The 25,889-nt window shown below is 46.2% G+C and overlaps 1 protein-coding gene and 1 long non-coding RNA gene across 5 annotated transcripts; one reads left to right on the plus strand and one right to left on the minus strand.

Annotated features, from left to right (window-relative positions):
- Positions 1 to 160: 160 nt before the first annotated feature.
- On the plus strand, positions 161 to 25,760 carry col4a5 (collagen, type IV, alpha 5 (Alport syndrome)). The gene is made up of 49 exons (XM_061764133.1): positions 161 to 504; positions 10,867 to 10,923; positions 11,009 to 11,098; positions 12,052 to 12,096; positions 12,286 to 12,330; positions 12,405 to 12,467; positions 12,554 to 12,607; positions 12,686 to 12,712; positions 12,815 to 12,895; positions 12,976 to 13,038; positions 13,117 to 13,152; positions 13,269 to 13,310; positions 13,394 to 13,486; positions 14,029 to 14,082; positions 14,191 to 14,247; positions 14,340 to 14,384; positions 14,476 to 14,529; positions 14,628 to 14,669; positions 14,788 to 14,881; positions 15,045 to 15,332; positions 15,404 to 15,493; positions 15,588 to 15,658; positions 15,943 to 16,134; positions 16,222 to 16,390; positions 16,476 to 16,568; positions 16,646 to 16,750; positions 16,825 to 16,922; positions 17,025 to 17,175; positions 17,261 to 17,374; positions 17,730 to 17,897; positions 18,119 to 18,208; positions 18,302 to 18,448; positions 18,529 to 18,627; positions 18,719 to 18,808; positions 18,901 to 19,040; positions 19,117 to 19,243; positions 19,345 to 19,524; positions 19,609 to 19,659; positions 19,742 to 19,927; positions 21,920 to 22,053; positions 22,127 to 22,199; positions 22,279 to 22,350; positions 22,473 to 22,601; positions 22,700 to 22,798; positions 23,070 to 23,282; positions 23,355 to 23,532; positions 23,606 to 23,720; positions 23,883 to 24,055; positions 24,279 to 25,760. The coding sequence occupies exons 1-49, from the start codon at positions 412 to 414 to the stop codon at positions 24,358 to 24,360; spliced, it is 5,052 nt and encodes a 1,683-aa protein (XP_061620117.1). The 5' UTR covers positions 161 to 411; the 3' UTR covers positions 24,361 to 25,760.
- Positions 914 to 10,241, minus strand: LOC133472788 (uncharacterized). 4 transcript variants are annotated; one of them, XR_009786827.1, is made up of 5 exons: positions 10,127 to 10,241; positions 7,643 to 7,749; positions 7,442 to 7,525; positions 3,293 to 4,070; positions 914 to 2,227 (listed from the first exon to the last, which is right to left on the minus strand). It is a non-coding gene; the product is annotated as an uncharacterized LOC133472788 (long non-coding RNA). The 4 variants fall into 4 exon arrangements; XR_009786829.1 differs by lacking the exon at positions 7,442 to 7,525; XR_009786828.1 differs by lacking the exon at positions 3,293 to 4,070.
- Positions 25,761 to 25,889: the final 129 nt, after the last annotated feature.

Below are 25,889 nucleotides of genomic sequence, written 5' to 3' on the forward strand. Positions count from 1 at the left end.
GGAACTACAATAAAATTAGAAGTTTTGTTGTAAGATTTTGCTAGAAAGTCGACATGTAAGTGTAATTCTACACTTGGAGGAGGAGGAGGCGGCGTCCTCTCGCAGCGAAGGTGCGAGGGGATGGTATCAGTGCGCACTGCGAGTGGTAAGTAGATCCGGCCGGGGCAGGTTCTGGAGCGAAATCAGAGAGGGGGGACCAGAGGCGCACGGTACCACAGCCAGGACCACTTTGGAGCTCGTGCAACGACAAGCACGGCGACAGCACAAAGCGACGTAGCGCCTCCGCGCAGAGCGAGACGCGCACAAAAAGAAGAAGAAGAAAAAAAAGAATAAGAGTGTAGGGAAGGATGACAAGCCAGTAGCGAGGCGCACACTTTTCCTCAGTCCGAACGCAAGCGGATCGTGTTCAAGATGTGCAAAGATTCGAAGAGGCTGCCACAGCTCGCGGTGGCCCTGCTGCTCTTCGTCCTGTGCGGCGTCGCCGTGCGGCCGACGGACTCTGCGGTGAGTTTGCGCTCGTTTTCATACAAGCGTCCCAAAATCTTCAGACTTCACCGGAGAGCCGCGCGCGCGGTGGTGGGTGGGGGGAAGCGGGGGCAATGGCGCTGCCTTGGCCCGTACACCAGCGGCTCCCCCTCGGACAAGTTTATAAATAGAGTTGCAACTTTGTAACAAGGTGTAACTATACTCGCCTGTTGCAATTAGCGCTGCGCAAGTTTCTGCATCCAGACGATATCATGCACGGCATGTATTTTGTTCTGCTTTTTTTTTTTTTTTTGTATGTTGTCCCCCCCCCCCCCCCCCCTCCTTTTCCCACACCGCCTTTAATTGCAATTCATTGCTGCAACTTGCAACAAGATGGCAAATGATTTCCGAGCACGTTACATACTTTTAATTGGATTTGCCAAATGCTTTTCAACTCCTCCACATCACTTTCATCACGCAGCGTCTCGCCAAAGCCACGCGCGCGCGTTTGCGCACACTTCACTTGTCGCTTGCCGGCAAAGCAGGCGTCCATGCAGCAGCTTTCGAGCGTGACCTCGATCGTGCACGAGCCTCATGTAATATCCCAGCATTGGCTGAATATTAATGTTCATGAATAATTCAAAAGGCACGCGGACCGATACGCACAGGGCCACGCCCGCTCAACTTCAAGTAGGCGTGGTCGGGAGAGGCCTGTTCACTTCACGGGAGAAGGTGGTTGGTTACCTTGGCAACACTGCTCAGCCTATGGACTGTCAACATGGCTTAGGTTTGGAAATTGAGAGTTGAAGCCTCTTCACATGCTTCAAGCTGCACAAAGGTTGTCGCACAAAGTAATTGCGGCAGACCAGCTGCAAATTTTGGGCAGTCAAGTTACAGCGAATTACTGCATACTAGTAGCATTTCTTTTACAGTCAATATTTCACAGTAAGTTATGGTATAACTGCAATTCGATGACGTCATTTCACAACTGTCATGCCATGAAGAGAAAGTGTCAGCAGTAGATTTTTAAACTGGTTTGCACAATATTGCATTGGGAAATAAGATTGAAATAGTAATTTGACAATAGAAATAGTCAATAAAGTATTTAAATGTGAAAGAATAGCGGAAATGGCTGTAAAATCCTGCAAACGTCTAATTACGGGAAGAGAGAGAACGCGTCGACATTGGACCAGTTTTTAATGGCATCGGTGTTTAAAGGCGAGCATTCGAGCCGTCAGACAAAACGTGAGCAAGCGGACACATTTTTAAAGTTTTCAAGAGATTAAAAAAAGTGACGCAAACATCAAAATCCTATATCCTGTACAAGTGTAACAAATTCTGTTCAGGGCCTCATCAAGGCTCGCCATCAGCTCTCAGTCTTGCTCTTATGCGATGACTTCCTGTTCGCTCACTGAGGCCACCTAGTGGAGTCTTGTGTGCATGACCGGCTCCATCAGCATTTTTGAACACTTTCACCCTGAGAAGTGTGTGTCTGCTGACGGACGTATAACTGACCTTACATACATCCGGACCTGCACATGCCAAACCATGTCTTGGGCTTAAACAGAGCTTCTCATCCATCTTGTGGGTGTGTGTGTGTGTGTGTGTGTGTGTGTGCGTGCGCATGTAGCATCAATCCTCACACAGATATGAATCTCCTCTCAGCCAGGTGAAGGAGTTCAGCACTAACGCATACCTGGACAGTTTCCTTTGAACCTGGCAGACTGTGCAACCACAAACACACAATTTGAGGCCTGGCTTCCTGCGCACACACACAACAAAAAAATACACACAAAGATTATGTTTATGTTCAAAACATGACAAAAGCAACTATGAGTGCCACCACGGTGCCAAAGAACGGAAGATGCCGTGAGAAGTCGCAAGTGGCCAAAAGTCAACGACAGCCAACAAGCAAATGTTTAGACAACTAATTAGCTCATTTTCACGACATCCTACTTAAAGAAAAGGAAGAGGGGAAAAAAAAAAAAGCTCAGGGTTATTCGTATAAGACAAGCACATAACTCTTATTTTGTCTCACTACGTACGACACCTTAACTCTCGTCCTTCGGCAAACAAAATACCGCAGTTAATTGACACTGTCAGATATTCACTCCAGCATATCTTTGATAGTATTTTATTATTATAATTTTTTTTTTTTATGGGCTGTTGTTTTTGTTGTCACAGGTTGTACAAGGGCGTTTGTGACCGGTGAGTGTGTTTCCAGGCATTGGCTCGAAGCTTCAGGGGGGAACACGACGGCCTTACGTTTGGCCCTGGGTGGTGATTCCGATAAGAGGATTTCTGCCATTTCCCAAAGTGCTTTTGTGTGGTTTCATATTTTGAGGCCAGGCTAATGAGAAAATCAGACATCTGGACCCAGATGCTGCTGATTAATGTGCTACTAAACTTTTGGGAAGCTTGGTGGACTGTTGATGTTCTGGAATCTACCCACAAAATCCCTGAAAGGCGAGCCAAACGCATGGTTTCATTGTAATCGTAAGGTGAGAGGTCAGACTCGCGCCGATCAGAACAAACTATTTCAATAAAGTTGAGCGGAAGGCAAGTTATTTTGACTCCTCGTAGAAGTTCGAGGGCGGGCATAAGATTGCGCATTTTCCGACAAGCAGGACACTTTATTGTTTGACATTCTTTCTACTTGAGGCGAGGAAAGAGGAGGGGGGAAGAATCTGCCCAAGATCAGTGTGTGACCTCGATGCAAAGATGTCTCCTTTACATCCACCGGTATAAAATGCCAAATCACAATCCCACCTCCACTTTGATTTTTTGGGGGGGGATTTTTTTACTAACATTGTAAACATTTTCCTACCCAAAATCCAGATTTGGGAAGCTCTCAACAGTTGGGGATGTACTGTACGATAAGTCGTGTCGTGGTCCTCTATCGGCACATCAGACATGGGCCTCCGCGGGCCCCCCCACCCTCGAAACAAGACAGATGGCGAGGAAAGATAGTTCGGATGGCACTTGGCCCTCGCCGCCCCAGTGTGCCTGCTCGTCGGCTCTCTGAATGAAGCCGTCAGAGCCGTTTGGCAGAAGCAGAGGAGGTGTTTTGTCTCGCGAGGACGACGCCAAGAAGCGGTCTTCCGCTTCTTCCCTCTGTGCTCACTGCGTCGCTTCCAATCACGGCACCTGTTTTTCTCATGATGGCTCTGAGGAGAGATGTTTGTCTGCAGCTCCTTCGCCTTTACATTCGGGCGAGTTGCCATTTACGTCCTTCCCTGAGTTTCTCTCTCATCTCGCTCCAGATAGACGAAGATAGCTCCAGAATCCCCTTTCGTAACCCGCTGCTCCACATTTGGACGCATGCAACTGTCCAGAATGTCTTCTGAAGATAAAGAATTAGCACTTGGAGTTGAGTCCGACCTCTGATTGATCATCTCCAGATATGTGTCCAAAGTTGGCCACGAATCATATTCTGGTTGCGCGGATTTAGTTAATCCCAGGCCAGTGTGGCGGCTGGAATGCGACTCAGCTGGGGATAAAAGGGGTTTGGCATCCAAGCTTGCGTTGTTTTTGCCTTCCTTCCTACGTCCTCGCCCGTGTTTTTCCACCTTTATTTTCAATAAAGTGCATCTCCGTCGGGGCAACTGGGAAAAAAAAATCAAAAAAATCAAGCCAGCCGCTTTGTGCGAACGTGTCGGCGCCGAATGCGGCGCATTCCAGGCCTCCGCTACACAAACAGCGCCCCCGTCGCCCGCGACAACAGGAAATCAAACATCTGTTGCAGCAGTGAGCCAGAGCGCCGAGGATGGCGAGGGCCTGACACTTGACAATGGAAGAAGAGGCAGAAACTGGAGAAAGGCATGTCAAGAAGTGGGGACCTGCTTTTGGATATAATGCCTATTTTTAGGGACCATATTTGGTAACAGAAGTGGGTGGGTGTGCAAAATAGAACCCACGTTAGCCAACTGTGCGAAATGACGACAGTACTGCGACTTTTGTTTTGCCAAAACCAGGTCGTTTAAACACGGCGTCGGCACCACTGAGCTTCGTTTGCGCTCGTTGGGAGTTGGTGTCGCTGAGGACGTTCGGGCGCGAGGCGGGCGGGGAACCTGCCGCGACCTGCCCCGGTCGCAAGATCTCGTCACGAAAACCGACGAGCAGGCGAGAGCATGTCGGGCCCAACACCTCAAAGCACTTGCCAGGAGAGACAACATCTAATACATCATCTAAATCATCCATAAATCATCCAAATGAGGTGATAAATGATGTGATGAGCTTTGATTTCTTTAAAAAAAAAAAAGAAGAAAAGCCTTCTCTCAAAACATTCCCTGTGCTCGTTGATCCCTCATGTGGCGACGAGGTTGAACGGGAGGGAGGCAAAAGTGATTATTTGCCGATACGACACCTCATCCATGTAGTTCCACGTCCTAAACTGCAATGTGTGTGGGTTTGTTTTTTTTCCCTGAGGGAGATCGCCCTTTACATTTACACTGAACCCAAAAAGCGCTTGTCCCACATTCTCCCAGACACGCACGCTTATCTTGTTGTGTCTACAACTGCTGCTGCTCGGGTAAATGTTAAGATTCGGCCCCACGCCTCACCCAAACACATTTTGTACACTTTGAGCAGAGCACAATGTGGTTTGCTTCATGCCCCGAAGGATGTTTAAATATCTTCAATGGCAGCTTTGGATGCATCGCCTCATTTACCTTCCTTCTTGTTAACCCCACGGTGACGCGTATCCGGCACCCCCCCCCCCCACACTCAAATTTCCCGTTGCGATGCCGCTCTGCGAGAGCACGCCGGAGAGTCAAGTTCAAACCTGTGCGAGACAGGGGGTGATATCATGAAATTACAAGGCACCCCCTCCGAACAGCCCCCAGTCGCCCAGCACGCCCTCTACTTTTGGTGGAAGCTACACGTGACGACGTCTGCCAGAGGAAACGGAGGCAATGATGACAAACACGTTTGTTGGAAAGGCAAAGAAAGAAATAGCATATTACGGCAATTACGTCAAATAGAAAGAACCGTTTTTGTCACAAAGCATTAATTGAGTGCTGCTCCTTCTGTTGTGCTCACCTTGGCCACCTGGGGGCAGTATAAGACAGAGGGAAGGATATACTGTCCACTGAGTGGATTCATAACAGTGAATTGAGTCATTTCATCTCCTCTCTCAGCTCATCAGTACAGCACTAATATTAGTCATTCTTCACAGAGGATGAAGAATGAAAGATTGCTGAAAGATTTAAAATAGATGAAATAATAGAATGTAGAGTGACAATACATTATGTTTGGAAACATCAGGTTTTAAATAATCAAACAAGGTATTTGTTAAAATATGGAGCAAGGACAACAATATTAGCAGTAAAGTGTTCCAGTTAGAAGGGTCCAATGACTTATTTTGTGAACTGGGCTGAGCTGAGTTCACTGCCACCATACAGCCCTTGTATCTCAATTTTTTTAAATTTTTTTTTTTGCTTGCAAGTCAAAGCAAACAACGGCTCGTCGGGTTACTCGTATCCCAAGGCACCCAAGGGCCTCAATTGTTTGCGTTTTTTTCCGCTATTGTAATTCTTTGTACTTGTCGGAAAAGGGCGATCATTTTAATGGTATACATGGAAAAAGTAAGGCAGTTGTGTGGTCTCCGCCTGTCCCAAAAGATTCTTTGGTTGGGAGAAAATAATTTCTGGTCGAGCACGGTGACAAGATCACGTACGTGCGAGCGGGAGCCACACGAGTTTTGTCAGTAGGGGTCTTCCTCTTCTAGTCAAAACACACTCAGATTTTGTGGCCGATGGGGAGGGGCAAAATATTTGCTTTGGTCGCCCCTGTCGGGACGTCGTCACCTTGTTGAAGTTGTCAAAGTCGAGCCGCGATGAAAGGGATCAAAGCAACGGCTCGGAGCCAGAAGCGCCAGCCTCCGGATCGGGATAAATGCACACGCTGATGCTTACCACATGGGCGCACGCGCACGCACACACACACACACGCACACTAAATGTGCCACTTGCATTCCTCTTAGGTGTTTCGCTTGCTTCAGTATATCGTGCTTCATCGTCCGCGCCCCCTCTGTATTGCAGCTATTTAAACGATCGATTTTCTTTTTCAAATTTTGAGATCCCACAGAGCAGAGAGAATATGCGCTTGGGAGTATTTTTGTAGGTTCTGTTTGGATATGTGGCTGCTCTGTGTGCGTTTTTTTTTGCAAGTTTTATAACTACTGTAACATCTATGCTAATTTCTGTTGGCCCGTCAATGGCGTTACACATTGTAGACGTTCATGAGATCAAATGTGGTTTAATTCCGTTTTGTTTTGTGTGTCAGTTTTTACAGTAAACTCCCACCGTGTGTGAAGAATTAACAGCTTGATGCATGCACGCTGTGCCTCTTTTTGGGGGGAACTGTGCAAGTAAGAGTTGAGAACGGGTGCTAAGGAATACTGTCAAAAGTAGGTTTTAATTACGAGTGGTATGTGGGCTCCCTCTAGTGGTATTGAAAAGAATCACTGATTTAAAAACATAAAATTTCATTTAAAACAGTTACAATAACTTCAATAAATTTGCATTTATTCTTGAACTCTTTTTGATTTTTAGCCCGACTACATTAATGCATTTTAATGCCGTCGTCAATGTGGTACTTGGAGCGCTTTCTTCATAGTTTGTGTATTTTCAGTGGATTGGACACGTCTTAAATGCTCCATTCAACAGCAGCGGCGGCTTTTACATGCTGGTACAAATGAGTGGGACACCAACCATGTCAAGTGTTGCTAGGTAGAATGTGTGGCAGGTGGAATCATTTATTGCTTTTGTGGTAAATTGGAGTGCTTGTATTTATTCAGTTTATTCTGTGTATGTACCGTACAGTGTAATGCGTATGTGTGTGTTTACTCGGGCGGGGCGGTGCGCATAGATGTCTAATCATCAGTGTTTGATGAGTGGGGGAATTCCAGTCTCGCCATTCTAATCCCACTGGTGCATGCCTTCCTTCAGCTCATTCACTCACTCACCATCCTCACCTGTCTTATGCTCCCCTTTTCTGCATTGTTGAGGGAAACAGCGCCGCCGCTTGGTCACATTGGGGAATTTCAGCTACTTTGCGCCTTTTGACAGTACGTCAAACATAATTTATTTCTTGTTTATTTATTTATTTTTGTCTTAAATCAGAGAGGGAAAACTATTTTTACGGCAGCTGTAGACATTTATTTCAGTGCACTCACCTTTGTGACATTTCGCATCAAAAGGCAAGTCTCCGTGATGACTGGTTCTTTGACTGCTGCCAAATAGCAGGCCCGTCTCTCGACTTGTCAGTTTGGGCTGGCAGCAGCTATGACACGAAGGGAGGAACGCAAAGAAGAGAAGAGAGAAAGCGCGAGCCGTTATTTGCAGCTCGGTGACCTTTGCGAGTGGATTACACAGCCATTGACTCTTTATTTGGAATATTTAGCTCAGTTTGGGGCAGCTCACACCATCAACCTGTTATGAACTACATATCAAGAAAAAGCTCCTTTTAAATCAAAACATTGAGCAACATGATAGTGTCCCTTTAGCCATTGTGAGCGTCCACATTTTCATTCACAGCCAGCCTTCCCATTCAACATGGAAATTTGACTTCTAAAGCCGTCAATGGCAGTGAATGTGTTTTAATAAGCTAAGTGGCACAACAGATATTCCATATTAAATATTAATAAATTGATGATGCGTCCAACTTTTGAAGCAGAATTTTATCGCACTATAACAGGGAAGGGTGCAATAACCCAATCTTCTGCCTTGGAGCAAGTTCATTCAAAACATTTTTTGCTTTGTTCTCATTTCACATTATAATTACACAATCATTTTTGCCAGGAGGCACACCTTTTTTGCTTTTGTCTCATGCAGACATTCTCTAATGTGTTGACACAGGCCTGGCGAGGCTCCATGGCACACAGGTGTGCAGACCAGGAGGCAGGATCACTAAACATGAACAGGAATCGAAAGGCCGTTTTATGGCGTTACACCGAATGTGAGCTTGAAAGTCTGCATTCTAAATTATTGAACAATACAGAATGACCCACTGAATTCTGTACGTGATGGAAGAAAAAAGTGTGAGTGGAAGTCGCGCCGCTGGAGAGCAGACTGCATTGAGCTGAAGCAGACCAGACTAATCTGGAGATCCAGGCCTTGTAAAAACAAACTGGCATGTCCACACACATACTTGACTACCCATGTGCAAATGTATTCAGACGTGTGTCACACTGACACCCTCTGGCTCGGACAACATGTTTTGTGTTTACAGTCAAGGTGTCGAGCTCGCTATCATTGATATTGAACTTTCCATCCACCCATTTCTTATTTTTTTTTTATACCACTTGATGCCCAGCTGGCATCGAGCGTGTCAACAAGCATGGGAAAATCGAAAACCAAACGCCTGGTGCTGCATCCCTTTCCTTTTTCACAGCTTCCTCCCACACCAAACAATCTCCGTACCTCTCTGCTCATTGGTTGCGCTCGCCGACAAGAACTGTGGGAGTCTGTTTTATTTACAGACTACTATTACATTGCTAATACATTCGGCGGCCGTTTTCTTCATGACCTTGCACCTGCTGTCTCATCATCAAGCAAACCTGCAGAACTCCCAAACTTTTCTGTGGGAACAAATGCTGCGTTCTTGTACAGTTGAGAAAAAATAAATAAAATATGCGAACCCTTGGAATTAGCTGGATTGCTGCAGAAATTGTCATCCAAACTATATATTTATTGTAATTATAATATTTTGGAGCATTCCTCTTCTCAAAATTGTTTCATGTCAGCAATATTCCTGGGATGTTTTGCCATTCAGTTGTTGATGTATGTCTGTGCTTTGGATTGCTGTCCTGTTGTATCACTCAACTTCTGTTCAGCTACAACTGGCAGGCAGCTGGTCTCAAGTTCTCCTACAAAAATGTCTTGATATCTTTGTGATTAAAATAAAGATTAGATAACATTTGTTGACAAATTTATGCAGAAATCCAGGTCATGCTAAAGGGTTTCACATTTTCTGCACCTGTTTGTTGCATAAAGCGACGCAAGCGCGCCCTCGTGTGGTGCAGATGGGTAGTTTTCTTTTCATACGATGCTTTTTTATTTTTATTTAAATATATATATATATATATATATATATATATATATATATATATAAAACATTTAAAAACTGTTCCCAGCATAATAAGGATAAATAATTACGGCACACTGAACTTGTTTGATACCAAAGATTTCATCAGGATTTCACTCAAAAAAGCAACTTTTTTTTCTCCTTTTATACTTTCACATTCAGCAGTATGACAGTTCATCAAAAAGTTGCATTCCTTCATCAGTTCGTCAGGCCAAGGTGAATTAAGTGCATTTGCATTAGCATTTGAATAAGACTGCAGATCAAACATAATGGAAAACATAAATATATAAAGAACTGTAGGTAGTAACAGAAAGAGAACACATACAATTATTATAGCAAGCACCAACCTTTAAATAATTTACATAAAATTAGCTTATTTCAAATATATATATTTTTTTATTATTGAATTATTTTTGTCTTACCTTTATCATACTATTTTAAGGGTAACTGATCTTTAGAAATGCTCGTGGCGCACCTTGCCCTCAACAACACGGCTAAGGAGTCTCTTCATTTTAAAACAGAGTCTCACCTTTCGGGATCTGATTCAGCCCTTACACAGTGTGTTCCGTTTTACCTGACTTGCAGCCATTTACGAAGCCTCTTTGCCCCATTCTGTACTTGCTAGCGACGTTTGTTTACATCCGAATTGCTATTGTCAGAAGCCGTGTACGTCGCTTTAATGCTCCGGGCAGGAATTGACTTTTAAACTATTTCACATGGATCCTCTTGGCTTATTTAATTAATTGTTTATATTAATTTTAATATACCCCTTTTCCTTTCTTTAAAGTTAAAAAATGACGTAAAATTAAGAGTTAATAGTAATAATACGTTTGAATTCAAGTGTCGCTGGTGAAAATCAGCAATTCAGAAAATTGATTTTCTTTGGCGCCCCCTCGAGGCCATGGCGCATGGTTAGCATTTGCTAACCTCGCTAATTGTAGTTAGTTACAAAAAAAATAAATAAATAAATAGTCATATCACCACTTTCAACTGAACTAGCCTCTGTTAGCGTGTGCTAAAAGGTTAACTGAAAGAAAAAACAAGCCTTTTTTTTTAAATACAGTTCCACCATTTATAGCTTTGCCACGGACAGTTGATAATTAAATATTTCATATATGACAATAATATATGCGAAATAGGCTCCCCACAAAGTTTTTGTTGTTTAAATGTCACACGCTACTCCAGAGAACCAGCTATTTTCCTGCAAAATTCAGCCTGCCTTCAACACAATGTGGTTTGAAATTAATATCATTCTGAATGTTCATTTCTGGTATTTACGTGGTAAAATAAACGTCCATCTGCTTTGTCCAACAGGCTTGCCATGGGTGTGCAGGATCCAAATGTGACTGCAGTGGAGTCAAAGGCACAAAGGTTACTGTTAATCTCTTTATTATTAAAATGCACAATTAATGTTTGAATAACGTCACCCGTGCTCAATCTGTGTGCTGGTGTGAAGGGTGAGAGGGGCTTCCCAGGTCTCACCGGGCAACCAGGAGTGCCGGGCTTCCCGGGGCCTGAAGGGCCAATCGGACCCCGAGGAGAGAAGGTCAGTGGAGGTGGACATCTGCACATTCATTGTTCTGAATTAATTTATTGTTTTCATCCATCCATCCATCTTCTTCCGCTTATCCGAGGTCGGGTCGCGGGGGCAGTAGCTTTCGCAGGGACGCCCAGATTTCCCTCTCCCCAGTCACTTCATCCAGCTCTTCCGGGGGGATCCGAGGCGCTCCGAGGCCAGCTGGGAGACATAGTCTCTACAGCGTGTCCTGGGTCGTCCCCGGGGTCTCCTGTAGGTGGGACGTGCCCGGAACACCTCACCAGGGAGGTGTCCGAATCAGATGCCCCAGCCACCTCATCTGGCTCCTCTCGATGCGGAGGAGCAGCGGCTCTACTCTGAGCTCCTCCCGGATGACCGAACTTCTCACCCGTTCTCTAAGGGAGAGCCCAGACACCCTGCGGAGAAAACTCATTTTGGCCACTTGTATCCGGGATCTTGTTCTTTCGGTCAGGACCCAGAGCTTGTGACCATAGGTGAGGGTAGGAACGTAGATCGACCGATAAATTGAGAGCTTCGCCTTTTGGCTTCGCTCCTTCTTTACCACAACGGACCGATACAAAGTCCGCATCATTGCAGACGGTGCACCGATCCGCCTGTCAATCTGCCGTTCCATTTTTCCCTCACTCATGAACAAGACCCCAAGATACTTGAACTCCTCCACTTGGGGCAGGATCTCATCCCCGACCTGGAGAGGGCACGCCACCCTTTTCCGACTGAGGACCACGGTCTCAGATTTAGAGGTGCCGATTCTCATCCCAGCCGCTTCACACTCGGCTGCGAACCGCTCCAGTGAGAGTTGGCGATCACGGCTTGATGAAGCCAACAGAACCACATCATCTGCAAAAAGCAGAGATGCAATACTGAGGCTAAAAAGTTAAAAAGTTATTGTTTTCATAATGGTTATAATTCTAATATGCGTTTTGTACTGTTGTTTCTTACAGGGTAGTGATGGACCTATGGGATTTGGTGGCCCAAAAGGAATAAGAGTGAGTTTAATTTTACCACCATAAAATATTGTATGGAGGCTCCTATATTGGATTCAATCAGTTTTAACAAATTGAGTCAAGTTGTAGTTCTTCTCTTGTCCAGCAGATGTCCCTATTTCCACATTAGCCAAGTCATAGCTAGCTTTTATGTCCATGTCCATGACTGATCTTTGTCATCACTCCTCGAAGGGACCTCCTGGATTGCCAGGATTCCCAGGAACACCAGGACTTCCAGTGAGTTTTTATTATTTGAATCACTGCTAGAATAATTTGAGGAAAATGGTTTTTACTTACTTCCTGTTTCTTAGGGTCTCCCAGGGCAGGACGGACCTCCAGGCCCAAGAGGAACACCAGGTTGCAATGGGACAAAAGTATGTGGAGGAAAAACATTTGAAAAGTGATTAGTATTAACCCAAACATTTTTTATTTCATACATTTGATTTCCTCTGCTGTCTAGGGTGAAATAGGGTACCCGGGAGTATCGGGAATCCCAGGACAGCAAGGACTGTCGGTCAGTCTGCGACTGAACGTGATGATTTTCTGAGTTTCTAGCACCGTGCTTCAAATATCTAATCATCTTCTTCTATAGGGTCCACCTGGTCTTCCTGGACAGAAGGTGGGTGCTTTGAAATGCTCATGTTTAGTGGACTAAATAACCAAACTCTTACGCAAAAAGAAAACCAGTCTCGCCTATGCAAACCAACATTTGTCCTGATAGGGCGATCCTGGTGACGTGATCTCCACTAATCGTTTTGGGGACCAAGGAGCTGTGGGCTTTCCTGGACTGCCAGGAGTTCCTGTGAGTCTTCTTATTGTTAAACCCGAGTAGAACTTTCAGGGTTTTGACTTATCTTTGTTTCATGCTTGGAAATGTTTTAGGGTCCTCCAGGACCTGGTGGCTACCAAGGTCCAATCGGCCCGCCGGGACCGAGAGGGTTTGAGGTAACGGACTAAACATAATGGGTCACACGATGCGTCACAACTGCTTTTAGAGATGCTAATTCCATTGTTGTGCGGCAGGGTCGACCAGGTCCTCCAGGTCCTCCTGGACCAAAGGTGAGGTTGTTTTTGTTTCATTTCCATAACGCTCAGGTTAAAAGATGCTACTTATGCATTTACATTGTCTTTCCACAACAAGTATGTTCACGGTGAATTTTCTCTTGCTGAAATAGGGCAACATGGGACTAAACTTCCAGGGACCTAAAGGAGAGAAGGTACTGTCCCCGGGCAAAGCTCTGCAGCTCTGAAACGTTTCCTTCCTTCATCTCATTTTGTGCAAATTTGACCGTGAACACAGGGTGACACTGGTTTACCCGGACCTGCCGGGCCTCCAGGGCAAGTCGGGGAGCAGAAGAGGCCAACTGAGACAGAGATTCAAAGAGGAGACAAGGTAAAGCTACCCGAGAAGGTTCCACAGGACCCGTGTGACAATATGTCCATTGGAATGCTTGAATGACAATGTGACAAAACAAGATTACAATGAACCCCTCTTGATTGCAGAGATACGTTCCAGACCCACAAAACCTTCTGATTTTGTCTAAGTCTGCTATCTTAATGCTAACATACGAGGAGTGTCATAAAAGTTCCAGGACTGGCATCACAAAAGATTTTTTTCCAAATCAAAACGATTTCCCTGATCGTCTGGCCCCGTGGCAATAACCTTCGGTGGACCATGCCTGTCACGTTAAAGAACGCATTCGACGTGACTTTGGACTTTGACTACCTTTCTTTCTCTCTTTCACTGGGTTGTATTCGAAGATTCATGACTCATCACAGGTGTCTCCACCCGCTCTCATCATCACTCACTCTGCTCATTGCTTGACCTTTGTAGTTTGGGTTTGAAATTTGTGACACCAGTAGTAACTTTTGACACACCTTGCATATACACAGTAGACTGTCTATATTTAGTCTCTTGCTCTTCTCCTTTGAAAGGGCGACCCAGGACTTCCAGGCCCCCAAGGTGATCCTGGGTATCCAGGTCCGCCTGTAAGTGTCTGTCACCATCTGTAAATGGTTGCCATTATGTTCAAATAGCATTTGGGTCCCTCAGAAGAATACTTTTCGATGGAAAATGTGTTTCGTTGGTGGTTGCAGGGTACCCCTGGTGGCCAGAAAGGAGAAAAGGGAGAACCAGGAGAGGCAGGCAAACGTGTGAGTTTTAAAGCTAAAATCCGAAGAAAAAAAACATGTTCTACTATCACTGCTTTTATTTATAAATAATATATATAATTTTTTTTTAACAGGGAAAACCAGGCAAAGATGGTGACCCAGGTCCACCGGGATTTCTTGTGAGTCCTGTCACATTTAGTCAATACACTGAATGTCAGAATCATGTCAAGAAAAACATTCCTGAATGTTTTTAATCCCCTCTTCTCTTAGGGTCTCAAAGGAGATTCAGGCCTGCCAGGTCCCCCGGGCAGAGATGGAGAGAGAGTAAGTTCAATCATTTAATTGTAGATGATTAAACAGCTCGGGATGTCATATGATGGATGGTTCTCTCAAAATGTATATATATTTTTTTTCCTTTAAAGGGCATGAAAGGTGAACGTGGATTTCCAGGTGCTCCAGGAGTGGTGTGTATTCTATCTAACAGTGTTGTCGTGTGATACGGAAAACGACTTGATCATTTAATTGGACAACAATATCTGGTCTCCCGCCTCGGATTTGGCTTGATTGTCTATGTCCCGTCAGGTTATTAGCGGACAGACAGGAGCACAGGTGGGTCCAAAAGGGGAGCCCGGGTTCCCTGGATCACCTGGCGTCAAAGGAGATAGAGGACTAATAGGTCAGTGGAGAACCAAGATTATTATAGTTAATGAAAACGAACAAAGTTTTTAGAAAATGATAAACAGCAATGTCTGTTCACAAACTACTGCATAATTATAGCGAAAAATGCCAACTTGCTCTCATTATTAATTGACAAGCTCACATTTTTTGGCCTCCTCCAGGGTTAACAGGACCTCCAGGAGCACCAGGAATTCCAGGCGGTGGTGGTGGCGGTTCACCTGGACTTCCGGGCTTCCCGGGAGAGAGAGGTCAAAAGGGAGACACCGGCAATTTGGGGCTCTCTCTCCCAGGTCCTCCGGGCCGCCCCGGAGGGCCTGGGCTGCCAGGACAGCCAGGACCCCCTGGACTTCCAGGTTTTTCCACTGGTGGACAAAACTGTATCGCTGGCGAGCCCGGACGTGCTGGCCTACCGGGAGAGAGGGGTTACCCGGGAGTGGTGGGCCAGAAAGGTGAGAGGCCTTAAAAATGCTGCATTTCTCTTGTTTAGAGAGATGTGATCAGTCATCTGTCATCATTTCAGGTGAAAAGGGGAACACCTGTGTCAACTGCTTAAGTGGCACAAGTGGGATCCCTGGGTCCCCAGGGCCTGCAGGACAACCTGGATTCCCAGGTAACATGATGACTAAAACTATGAGTCACAAGAAAGATGGAAAACTGAAGTCTTGAGAAGATCTGAAATACTTATTGATGTGGAAACCCTTCAGGAAATCCTGGTGCCCCAGGTATTAAAGGAGAAAGAGGATTCCCAGGAACACCGGGTGCAAATGGACCACCTGTGAGTTCTTTTTACATTCTCAAGCAGAGCAGGACTTTGTACAATACGTACTTACGTACAGTGTCCGCCCCTCACCCCCAATATTTGCAATTTGCAACTCGCAGATTCACCATAATCTAGCCTTCGTTATTGACTGGAAAACACGTCTATTAAATGTGCAGATGTATAAAAGTAGTGCTTTGCCCACCTTGTGGCACCACGGCAGGGTTTGGTCCCTAACACTGTGCAGTTTTTAGTCCGGCATTTCTGTGGTCGCTGTTTTAGCATTGTTTTCTCTTCCACAGGGTCAGCCCAGTGCTCAAGGTCCTCCAGGATTCCCGGGAGAGAAGGGAGAGCCAGGTGAAGCAATCTCTGGTGGAGGTGCGAGGGGTGAGAAGGGGGACACTGGATTCCCTGGAGCGCCTGGTCTTCCAGGTCTAGATGGGCGTCCTGGTCGCGATGGACAGCCTGGATTTCCAGGGCCCAAAGGAGCTCCTGTAGGTTGCGATGATCCAGCTGTTCTGTGATTTGGACAATTTTATCCATCCGGCATCCACCAACATTGATTTTGTTGCATCCAATAGGGATCTTTGCAGGTCAGAGGAGAGCGAGGGAGCCCTGGTGAGCCAGGTCCCAATGGGATTGCAGGAGATCGGGGTCCTCCAGGCCCCCCAGGCTTTGGACCTCCTGGATCTTCCGGAGAAAAGGGTATTCAGGGTGTTTCGGGAAGGCCTGGAGCTCCTGGTATACCTGGTAATAGAGCTTTTTAATTGATTTGCTTTTATTTGGGATGTAATCCTTTCAAAGTCACGCAAACGTTCTCATTTGTCATTTCCAGGTGCCAAAGGTGAGTCAGGCTTGTCAGTGGCAGAAAAAGGCCAGCCCGGACCGAGAGGTCTGGATGGTGAGCCGGGACTTCCCGGTGCACCAGGTATGGACCAGCATTACAGCAGCACAGTTAGACATCATAAACAACATATGCTTGATTATATTCCTCCCTGATCTTAGGAAACCCAGGTCAGCCTGGTCAGCCTGGTTTCCCTGGATTACCGGGAGGAAAAGGTGACCCTGGACTGCCTGGTATTGGACTCCCTGGACCCCCTGGACCCAAAGGTGCAAATGCAGTTTAAACTGTTCTTCTTGGTGCGCATCCAAACTAAACGTCACCATCTCTTCTTGCCTTTAAGGATTTGCTGGTGTCCCTGGCCAACCAGGAGGTCCGGGAGGACTGGGAAGACCAGGAGTAGACGGCCTTCCGGGCCAACCTGGATTTCCCGGGGCAAAAGTACATAGAGATTTTTTTACTGTAATTTAAAATGATAACTGTTGTTAATAAATGTGCAATTTGCATATATTAATTTTTCCTCTGTGGGCACCTTTGTGACAGGGTGAACCTGGCTTTGGACTCCCCGGTCCTCCAGGTTTCCCAGGTGCACCTGGAGCTAAAGGTGTCACCGGAACCAAGGGAGATCCTGGTTTCCCTGGAGGCCCTGGCTCACCCGGGCGATCTGGATTTGACGGCGCACCAGGCCCTAAAGGTATTTCCATATTGGCGTCGTAGTCCTCATAACCAATCTTAAAACTGAAAAGCCTAATTGTTCCTCTGCTGTCATGTCTTACCAGGTGAACCAGGAACATCTGGTCTCCCAGGATCCATTGGCCCACCAGGACCCCCGACAGCAGGCTCACGCGGCCCCCCAGGGAACCCTGGACTCCCAGGCCCAATGGGTCCACCTGGTAAGGAACTGCTCTAAATCATCCTGAAGAAGATTTTTCACATACTTAAAAAAAGTACAGTAATCCCTCATTTATCGCAGGGGTTAGGTTCCAGACCACCCCCGCAATAATTGAAATCTGCGAATTAGCGCGCATGCACTGACATAATTCAGTTTTTTTATTTGTTTGTTTTGAAATCACAGTGTCGGGGCAGTCCACGTTGCAAACTTTAACGTTGCTTGATGTCACAAAATTGCGACCAATTGTCACCAAAATTGATGTAGACTCATCTACCATTGGGCACTTCAACGTCTGAAAATATCAGAACGACAACATAGCGAGGGACCACTGCAATCCAGTTTTATCACCCTTGCAGGATTCACCGGAGGAAATGGAGCAAAAGGAGACCCCGGGCCACCAGGTTTAGATATTCCAGGCCTGCCAGGAGATAGAGGAAGTCCTGGTTTCCCAGGTTCCCCAGGACCGATTGGAACCCCAGGACCCCCTGGAGGCCCTGGACAGGATGGCTTTCCTGGACTGCCAGGTAAAGACTGAGTAGCTAAATTGTCACAAGCTAAATACTGTAAATGTCCCACCTCGAGGAGCTAAATTGTTGGATGACTACCAGACAATTAATTTTAAAGTTAACAGCAGTTAATTGTCATAACTGTGTTTCTATCATTTGGTGTTGGGGGCCTTTGGGCAAGCTGCCTGGTTTAATGGTTATTTTGATATTTCTATTCCCATTTTTCCTCTTTGCTTTAGGTGCCAAAGGAGATATGGGTTCTACTGGATCTCCCGGACCAGGTGGAGGACCTGGTGGCCCCGGGGCACCAGGTGGTGTTGGACTGAAAGGTATTCACCTACACCTACAGTAAAATGATTAAACATATGGTTCTGTGTGTACTGTGTAAACTTCCTAAAAATGTAAATGGATTTTTTTGTCAGGTGAACCTGGATTCCCTGGTAGGGATGGTGCTCCTGGCTCTGCTGGAGCTAAAGGAGAGCGGGGGGGCAGTGGCCTTCCAGGACCTCCTGGATACAGCCCACCACCTATTTCCTCAAAGGGTGAAAAAGGAGAACCAGGACTACCAGGCAAGACTTTTAGCATGCTCATGAGCCATCAACATAAGACCATAGATTTAAAATTGTTTGCCTTATTCATCATTTTACAGGAGCACCAGGTTTTCCAGGCCAAAAGGGCATCCCTGGTATCACTGGTGACCCTGGACTTCCAGGATCAGATGGACGGCCTGGACTTCCTGGTCCATCAGGTATGGCTTGAACACTCAAAGTACAAAATGGTACATCCAAGCAAATATTTGTATAGACAGATGTCTAATATTCCGCTTTTGTTGTGTATAGGACCAAAGGGAGATCCTGGCATTCCAGGAGGACCTGGTGGTCCTGGAGCTCCTGGACCAAAAGGCACCATGGGAGAAATGGGATTTCCAGGTTGAGTTTGAACACCTTTCCAACTGTAACAGGAACCTGTAACCTGAAACACACCAAGCAGCTGATATCATATGCGGTCATGATTTCCACAGGACCATCAGGGCAGAAGGGTTTGCTGGGCCAACCGGGTCGACCCGGAACTCCAGGACAGCCCGGAGGACCCGGTTTCTCAGGAGCCAAAGGTGAACCAGGTTCTGCTGGGGTTGGACCGCCTGGGCCAACTGGAGTCAAGGTAGACTGGATCAATAGGACCCCAAAGTGTAAATTGAAACCTGGCTGAAATTAAATTGAACTGAAATCTCTTGTAGGGTGATCCTGGACAGTCAGGTTTCCCTGGAGGCCCAGGGCCTAAAGGGACTCCAGGATTACCAGGTCTGTCGGGATTACCTGGAGCACCAGGTGCCAAAGGTGATCTGGGTCCGCCAGGATTCCAAGGTACTGCATTTTATACACTTAACCTATGAACATTTTATCTGTAAACCGTGCAGTTTTGACCCAAAATAATTGCAACGCACTTCTCTTGCTCCTCTTTTCAGGGTCTCCTGGTATTCCTGGTCCTAAGGGTCTCGACGGCGGACCCGGTGGCCTAGGCCTGACCGGAGCTCCTGGAAGACCAGGAGAGCCTGGCCGACCAGGATCACCTGGATTTCCGGGAGAGAAGGGTCAAGCGGGTCGGGACGGGATCCCCGGGCCGGCTGGTGTTAAAGGAGAGCCAGGTAAAACTTGTGGGAAAACTCACATTTCAACAGTTTCTATTGGCCCCCTGAAAGTAAAGGAATATTACTGTTTTTACATTGCAGGGCCTCCAGGCTATGGTGAACCAGGATCCTCTGGACTTCCAGGATTGCCAGGTTTGTTACCATTTAACACATACACACATGCACATAAAGTAACCCAGCCCCCCCCCCCCCCCCACTCTCGTTCTATTAAAAGGTGCCAAGGGAGACCCTGGTCCCTCTGGCCCATCTGGCAGTCCCGGTTTCCCTGGTCCAAAAGGAGATAGTGGCTTCCCCGGCCTTCCGGGCTCTTCAGGCCCTATTGGCCCACCTGGACCACCAGGTCTGGCTCTACAGGGTCCCAAAGGATTGCCCGGACCCCCTGGACCACCAGGAAGGGGTGGTAAGGAATGTAGATGTACCACTTGTACTGCCAGGAATTGCTGTCTGGTTTTCAGAGCAGGTTTAAGCTTTCTATCTGGAGATAAAGCTGAAATTCTTATGAAAACCTGAAGTTAAATATGGGTTTCAGGTGGTTCTTGATATTCCTTCTATGAATTGATGGTTGAATGATTTATATGCGATTCCTAGTAAACCAGGCAGCAACCTGATGTAAATCACCAAAATATCTCACTAAATCTGAATGCTTTTTTTTTTTTGGATTGATTTGCATGGAACACAGTTTCACAATTCGCCATCGTCATCACATCTGTCCAGTCTGTCCCACTCCCACTATGAAATGTGTGGGTGTTCAATCACGGCCAAAAGGAATACGGGTTACCATCACATGTTCAGTTATTGTCCTCACGTCTCCGTACCTCACTATTGCACTTTGTGACCTTAAAATGAGGAGAGGTTGTGATCTGACCATCTTCCCAGAGCCACTTATTTTAGTTTTTGTGTGTCCTCTTTTGTTTGTTTCTTGAAGCCAGCTGAGCCAGACACCCCCCACCAAGCTCTCCGAAACTACATTTAAACTAAATCTAGTGGTTCATATTTGTTTCAATACATTCAAGCGAGTGCACAAATTGGATTGATACATTGTCTTCTCTACAACAAAGAGTGAAGCTGGGTTTTGAGGTTTTATCTGGCTTTGCTGTCCGGAACGTGTTTAATTTCACCAAACGATCATCGAACGGTGCATGGATGTTGTCTGCAGGGTGGCTCTGAACCTTTTCTCTAAACTGACTTGTATGTAAAGGACTGACCATACATTGCCGAGCGAGAAAGCCCCTCTTTTTGGGGGCGTTGTGTTTTTGCTGTGACATTTTACCTCCATTTCCCATGGCCTCGACCCTCCTCGTGATGACGCTCGGTGCCGCCCACCACAGGTCCAACAGGTCAGATCGACGGTGTCCAGACTTTTACTGCACGTTCCTCCTCACAGCCACTGTTAGAGCTTGAACTCCACCCTGTGATTTGGTGGAGAGGAAGCTGGCAAATCAGTGCATTTTGTCATTGTGATTCTTCCTAATGCCTCTCCTCTTTCACTTTCAATGCACGCTGATGGTAACAGTCATGCATCTTGAATAAGTAAGCACCTTTTAGGACAGTTTGGGGCTTCTACGTTGAGGGGAAAACAGCACAAGTACACGTTTAAAAGTTTTAAACGGACACAAATAGCATGTCATCTGGATCAAACACACTACACTAAGGATGTGATATTGATTTGGTAATTTGTGCACAGAAACACTCACAGTGTGACTAACTCATCTAGAAAACTGAATTAGTGTTTAGTTTGTGTTAGATCCAATGAGTTTGATCATGTTTGCATTTCTATTTATTTACATGTTGAGTATATATTTGGGAGCAATGTTCACTTGTTTCCCGGAGCCTCCAAATCCCAAATGAATCCCTGACTCACTAACAAGACTTGGAATAGTGCATGAAATTGAATAGAATGAAAAATGACACATACACACAACACACAAGCATTTTCACTCTCTATGCCTTATACCACATTTCTGATCATGTGACGTCTAGGAGGCTGCACAAGATGAATTTGGGGAATTGGAGGCTACAGTAAAAATCAAAGTGAACTTGAACAGCTTATTATTGGGTTAATATTCAGGTTGTAGTTTGTCTGCATTTCTGTGCTGATACGTGTTTTCTGTCTAAATCTCTTGTGTCATTTATTTCTATTTTTTTTTTGCCATCAACCCTCAACCACTTTTCCCGGGAATTCTGGGAAGCCTAGGTCCTGCAGGTTAGATGATTTTGATTATTTGGGGAGAACCGCCATTCACAGGATGCCTCAAATGTACTAAACTTGAGGTTGGACAGTTTGTGTTTAGCTTTGATTGTGATTTTGTACCCTCAAGGAATGGAAAGCTTAATTGTGCTTTGTATTATCGCCATCCCATGACACCTGACCGCTGACGTTCTGTGTATGAAGGTGTGCCTGGCCCACAAGGTCCTCGTGGGCCCCCAGGAAGTGGTGGCATCAGGGGAGAGAAAGGTATTCCCGGTGCTGCTGGACAGCCAGGCTTTCCTGGTCAGAAAGGAGACCCTGGCATTCCAGGATTCTCAGTAAGAGCAGAAGGAATTGAGTATTAAGTGCTCAGTACTTGATGAACTCACCGTTTTGGAACTCTCTTGCCAGGGTCCACCTGGCACTCTTGGTGTTCCTGGTGCTAAAGGCGACATCGGTCTGCCTGGGGTTCCCGGATTCCCAGGTACTGCTCGTTCAGATGAAGACGTGATCTCTTGATTAAAAATCCAGGAGTTCTGAATGTGTGTTTGTATCTTCACCAGGACCAAAGGGAGACCCAGGACTTTACGGTGCCTCTGGGCTTCCTGGTGATCCTGGAGATCTCGGACCTCCAGGTGAACACATTTTTAAGTCTTGCAATAAAAGGTTCAATCCTCAACTTGGTGGTAGAACGCTGGCCCCAACATGATACGAGGCACAAGTTGGATGACACCTTTTTAAATCCTTTCTGCTCCAGGCCCCCCTGGTGACCCTGGTGTTCCTCAGCCTCCCATTATGTTTAAGGGAGAGCGTGGACCCCCCGGTCCTCTGGGCCAGCCTGGTGCTGGGGGACTGCCAGGCAGCCCTGGACGTGAAGGGCTCCAAGGTCAGCTGCATAAATGAGACTTGATTTGTCACAGAAGCCTCTTAGAATACATTAGAGAGCAATGTGTTGATGAAAACTTGTTTCTCTCTATTTTTCAGGTCAGCCAGGTGACCCAGGTGATTCTGGTCAAGAGGGTCCCCCCGGTTTCGGCGGCCCCCCTGGAAGAAAGGGAGACAATGGTCCTGCTGGTCAGCCTGGTGAGTTGAAGAGAACTGGAAGACTTTATCGTTATTGACTAGAGTTGCAAAGGGTTGGAAATTTTCCAGTAAATTTCAGGAAAGCTTCTAGTAAATTTCCATGGGCAGTTAAGAGGGAGCCCTTCTCGCTCCCCAAAAATCCCTATAAATGGACAGCCTTCAATTTAGTAAATAAACTCCCTTTGAAAAATCCAGGACTTTTGCAATGCTATTTTTGACCTACCAATGAGTAATTTCCGTTACTGTTGCTAATCATGTCATCTGATCCCAGGTCAGCGTGGATACCCAGGTCCTCCTGGTTCTGACGGTCCACAGGGTCCCCCCGGTCTTCCAGGTTCGGGCTCGGCAGCCCACGGCTTCCTCATCACCCGACACAGCCAGATCCAGGAAGTACCGCTCTGCCCGATCGGAACCAACCTCATATACGACGGCTACTCCCTGCTGTACGTGCAGGGCAACGAGAGGGCGCACGGGCAGGACCTTGGTAAAGAATCGCGAATGCCGGTCTTTTAAAACGTGTTCTTCATGTCTGCTGTCTTTCTCCGGGGTCCTCCAGGAACGGCAGGCAGCTGTCTGCGCCGCTTCAGCACCATGCCCTTCATGTTCTGCAACATCAACAATGTGTGCAACTTCGCCTCCCGTAACGACTATTCCTACTGGCTGTCCACGCCCGAACCCATGCCCATGTCCATGGCCCCCATCACTGGCGAGAGCATCAAGCCTTTTATCAGCCGGTAAGACACGGACGGATAGAATGCACTGAGGCGAGGAGATCGATGCTTAGTTTGTGTTCTTGTCTGCGTTTAGATGCTCGGTGTGTGAAGCTCCCGCCATGGTGATCGCAGTCCACAGTCAAACCATCCAGATTCCCAACTGCCCTGCCAACTGGGAGGCTCTGTGGATAGGTTACTCCTTCATGATGGTAGGACATTTGTGCTTACAGACCATACTGCTCACAAAAGTTGAGTAAGGGTAGTTGGGTTTTCACTGAAATTTCAGGATTAAGCGAAACCGGACCGAACTTTTTGTCAAGTAGTGTGTACGTACTGGAAAGTAAAGACGCTTCTTCCTTCCTGGCCTGCAGCACACCAGCGCCGGCGCCGAGGGCTCCGGCCAGGCCCTGGCCTCTCCCGGTTCTTGTCTGGAGGAGTTCCGCAGCGCTCCCTTTATCGAGTGCCACGGCAGGGGGACGTGCAACTACTACGGCAACTCCTACAGCTTCTGGCTGGCCACCGTGGATGAAGGCGAGATGTTCAGGTACAGACAACACCAATGGGCAGAGATGATTTGAGATACAAGTTTTAAACTTGGATTCAACTGGAAACCAAACATCACTGTACCACACATAATGTATCACAAGGAGGTCGAAGTTCAGGCTATTGTTTGCTAATTGGCTAACCTCGGAGCAGTGAGCAGAAGCACTGCATTTGTTTCCACTCGAACCCCACGCTAACTTTGACTTTGACCTTGACCCTCACAGCAAGCCCCAGTCGGAGACGCTGAAGGCGGGCAACCTGCGGACGCGCGTCAGCCGCTGCGTGGTCTGCATGAAGAAGACGTAACGGCGCACAGCAACCATCGCGCCACCTGCTTCTGCGGTCGGGCTGATTAACGGAGACTGCATATTGGGCGACGGGGAGGGGTCACACGGGGTCGAAGGTGATGGTGGGTGAGGTAGAAACTGGTGGAATTCCATTGGTGCATTGTCTTCAACGAGTCAAAACAATGGTGCTACTGTGCAACACAGCATAAAAAAAACAAACAAAAACTGACATAACAAAAATGATTTTATTTTTTTTTGCTTTGTTTTTCCTAAGAAGTACCTCAAAACAAAAGCGGAAAAAATATTCACAAAATGGTGCCATGATGTATGTGTGACAGTAAACATGCATTTTTCACCCCCTCCTAAAGAAAAGTCACTTTTAATGTTGTGACCCAGGTGTTCTTCCTTTTCTACACACGCACTCTTTTTTTCTCCTCGTTTTCTTTTCTTCTCAACGAGGAGGGGTGGATGAAGCTCTCCACGTGGTAACCAAACGGGCACTTTTACTTCGGGACATCCAAGATGCGAGATGCACTGATGAGGAGCTTTCCTTTGTGAGACTGACTGGCTTTTTATTTTTGACCACTTTTTGTTTTCATTTTTCCATCTTATTTCCATGTCTGTCGTGACACGTGGTGGTACTAACCCAGCTGCAAAACCGCCTGCTAACTCCGCCTTCTTTCTTTTGTAAGTAATAAAATGTGTATATTGTGTAAAACACCTTTTATTATTCGCGTATTAGGTCTTGAATTGGTAATGAGCATTTTTTGCCGGTTTAGTTCGCTTACACTCACTCACGCAAACACACAGATATTGTACAAAATGAGGCTTTTATGAATGAAAACAGTATTTTATATATAATAAATATATATTTCTAAAAAAAAAATAAAAAAATAGAGGTTACTTGGCAGTGGGTGTTTTAAGGTCATGCATTTCACCAAAAAACAAACTACTGAGCAAAGTCAAAGCCATTTTCCCTGAGACAAGTGTGTATGATATCAAAATTACTTAAACCTTTTGTATTCAATTTGTAGAATGAATAATAAAGCGAAATTAAGAGGATTTGTTTCCTGATTGTCTGATGATCGAAGAAACGTTTCACAGGATTGGAATTAAATCTTGGGTTCTTGTTACGAAAACCATGTCATGTGTTTTCTTCTTTCAACATTTTCAGGTGTTACGCTTTGCCGCAAAATAAAAGGGTCCGAATTATTGCGCCAAAACCCCCCAAAATTTCCCACTTAATTTGACAATTTGTGTGCAGCAATTGTAGACGGCTTTACTTCCCTGTGACTTGGGTTTTTTTTGTGTTTGTTTGTCAAGCTGGGGTGCGATTCAAATGTCATATATTTGTTATTCTCTGTTATGGTATTGCGAAGTTGTTATAAGCGAAAGACTGAAATAAACACAACGACCAAAGTTTTGTCCTCTGAAACCTGATCATTCCCCCCCCCCCCCCCCCGTCTGGCTCAATAAAAGTTGGGAAACGTTGCTGTGAGTTCAAGAGACATCGACATGTGGGTAGCTCAACTAGCAGCAGGTGGCAGC

Source organism: Phyllopteryx taeniolatus, chromosome 23, assembly GCF_024500385.1.
Source record: "Phyllopteryx taeniolatus isolate TA_2022b chromosome 23, UOR_Ptae_1.2, whole genome shotgun sequence".
Taxonomy (NCBI): domain Eukaryota; kingdom Metazoa; phylum Chordata; class Actinopteri; order Syngnathiformes; family Syngnathidae; genus Phyllopteryx; species Phyllopteryx taeniolatus.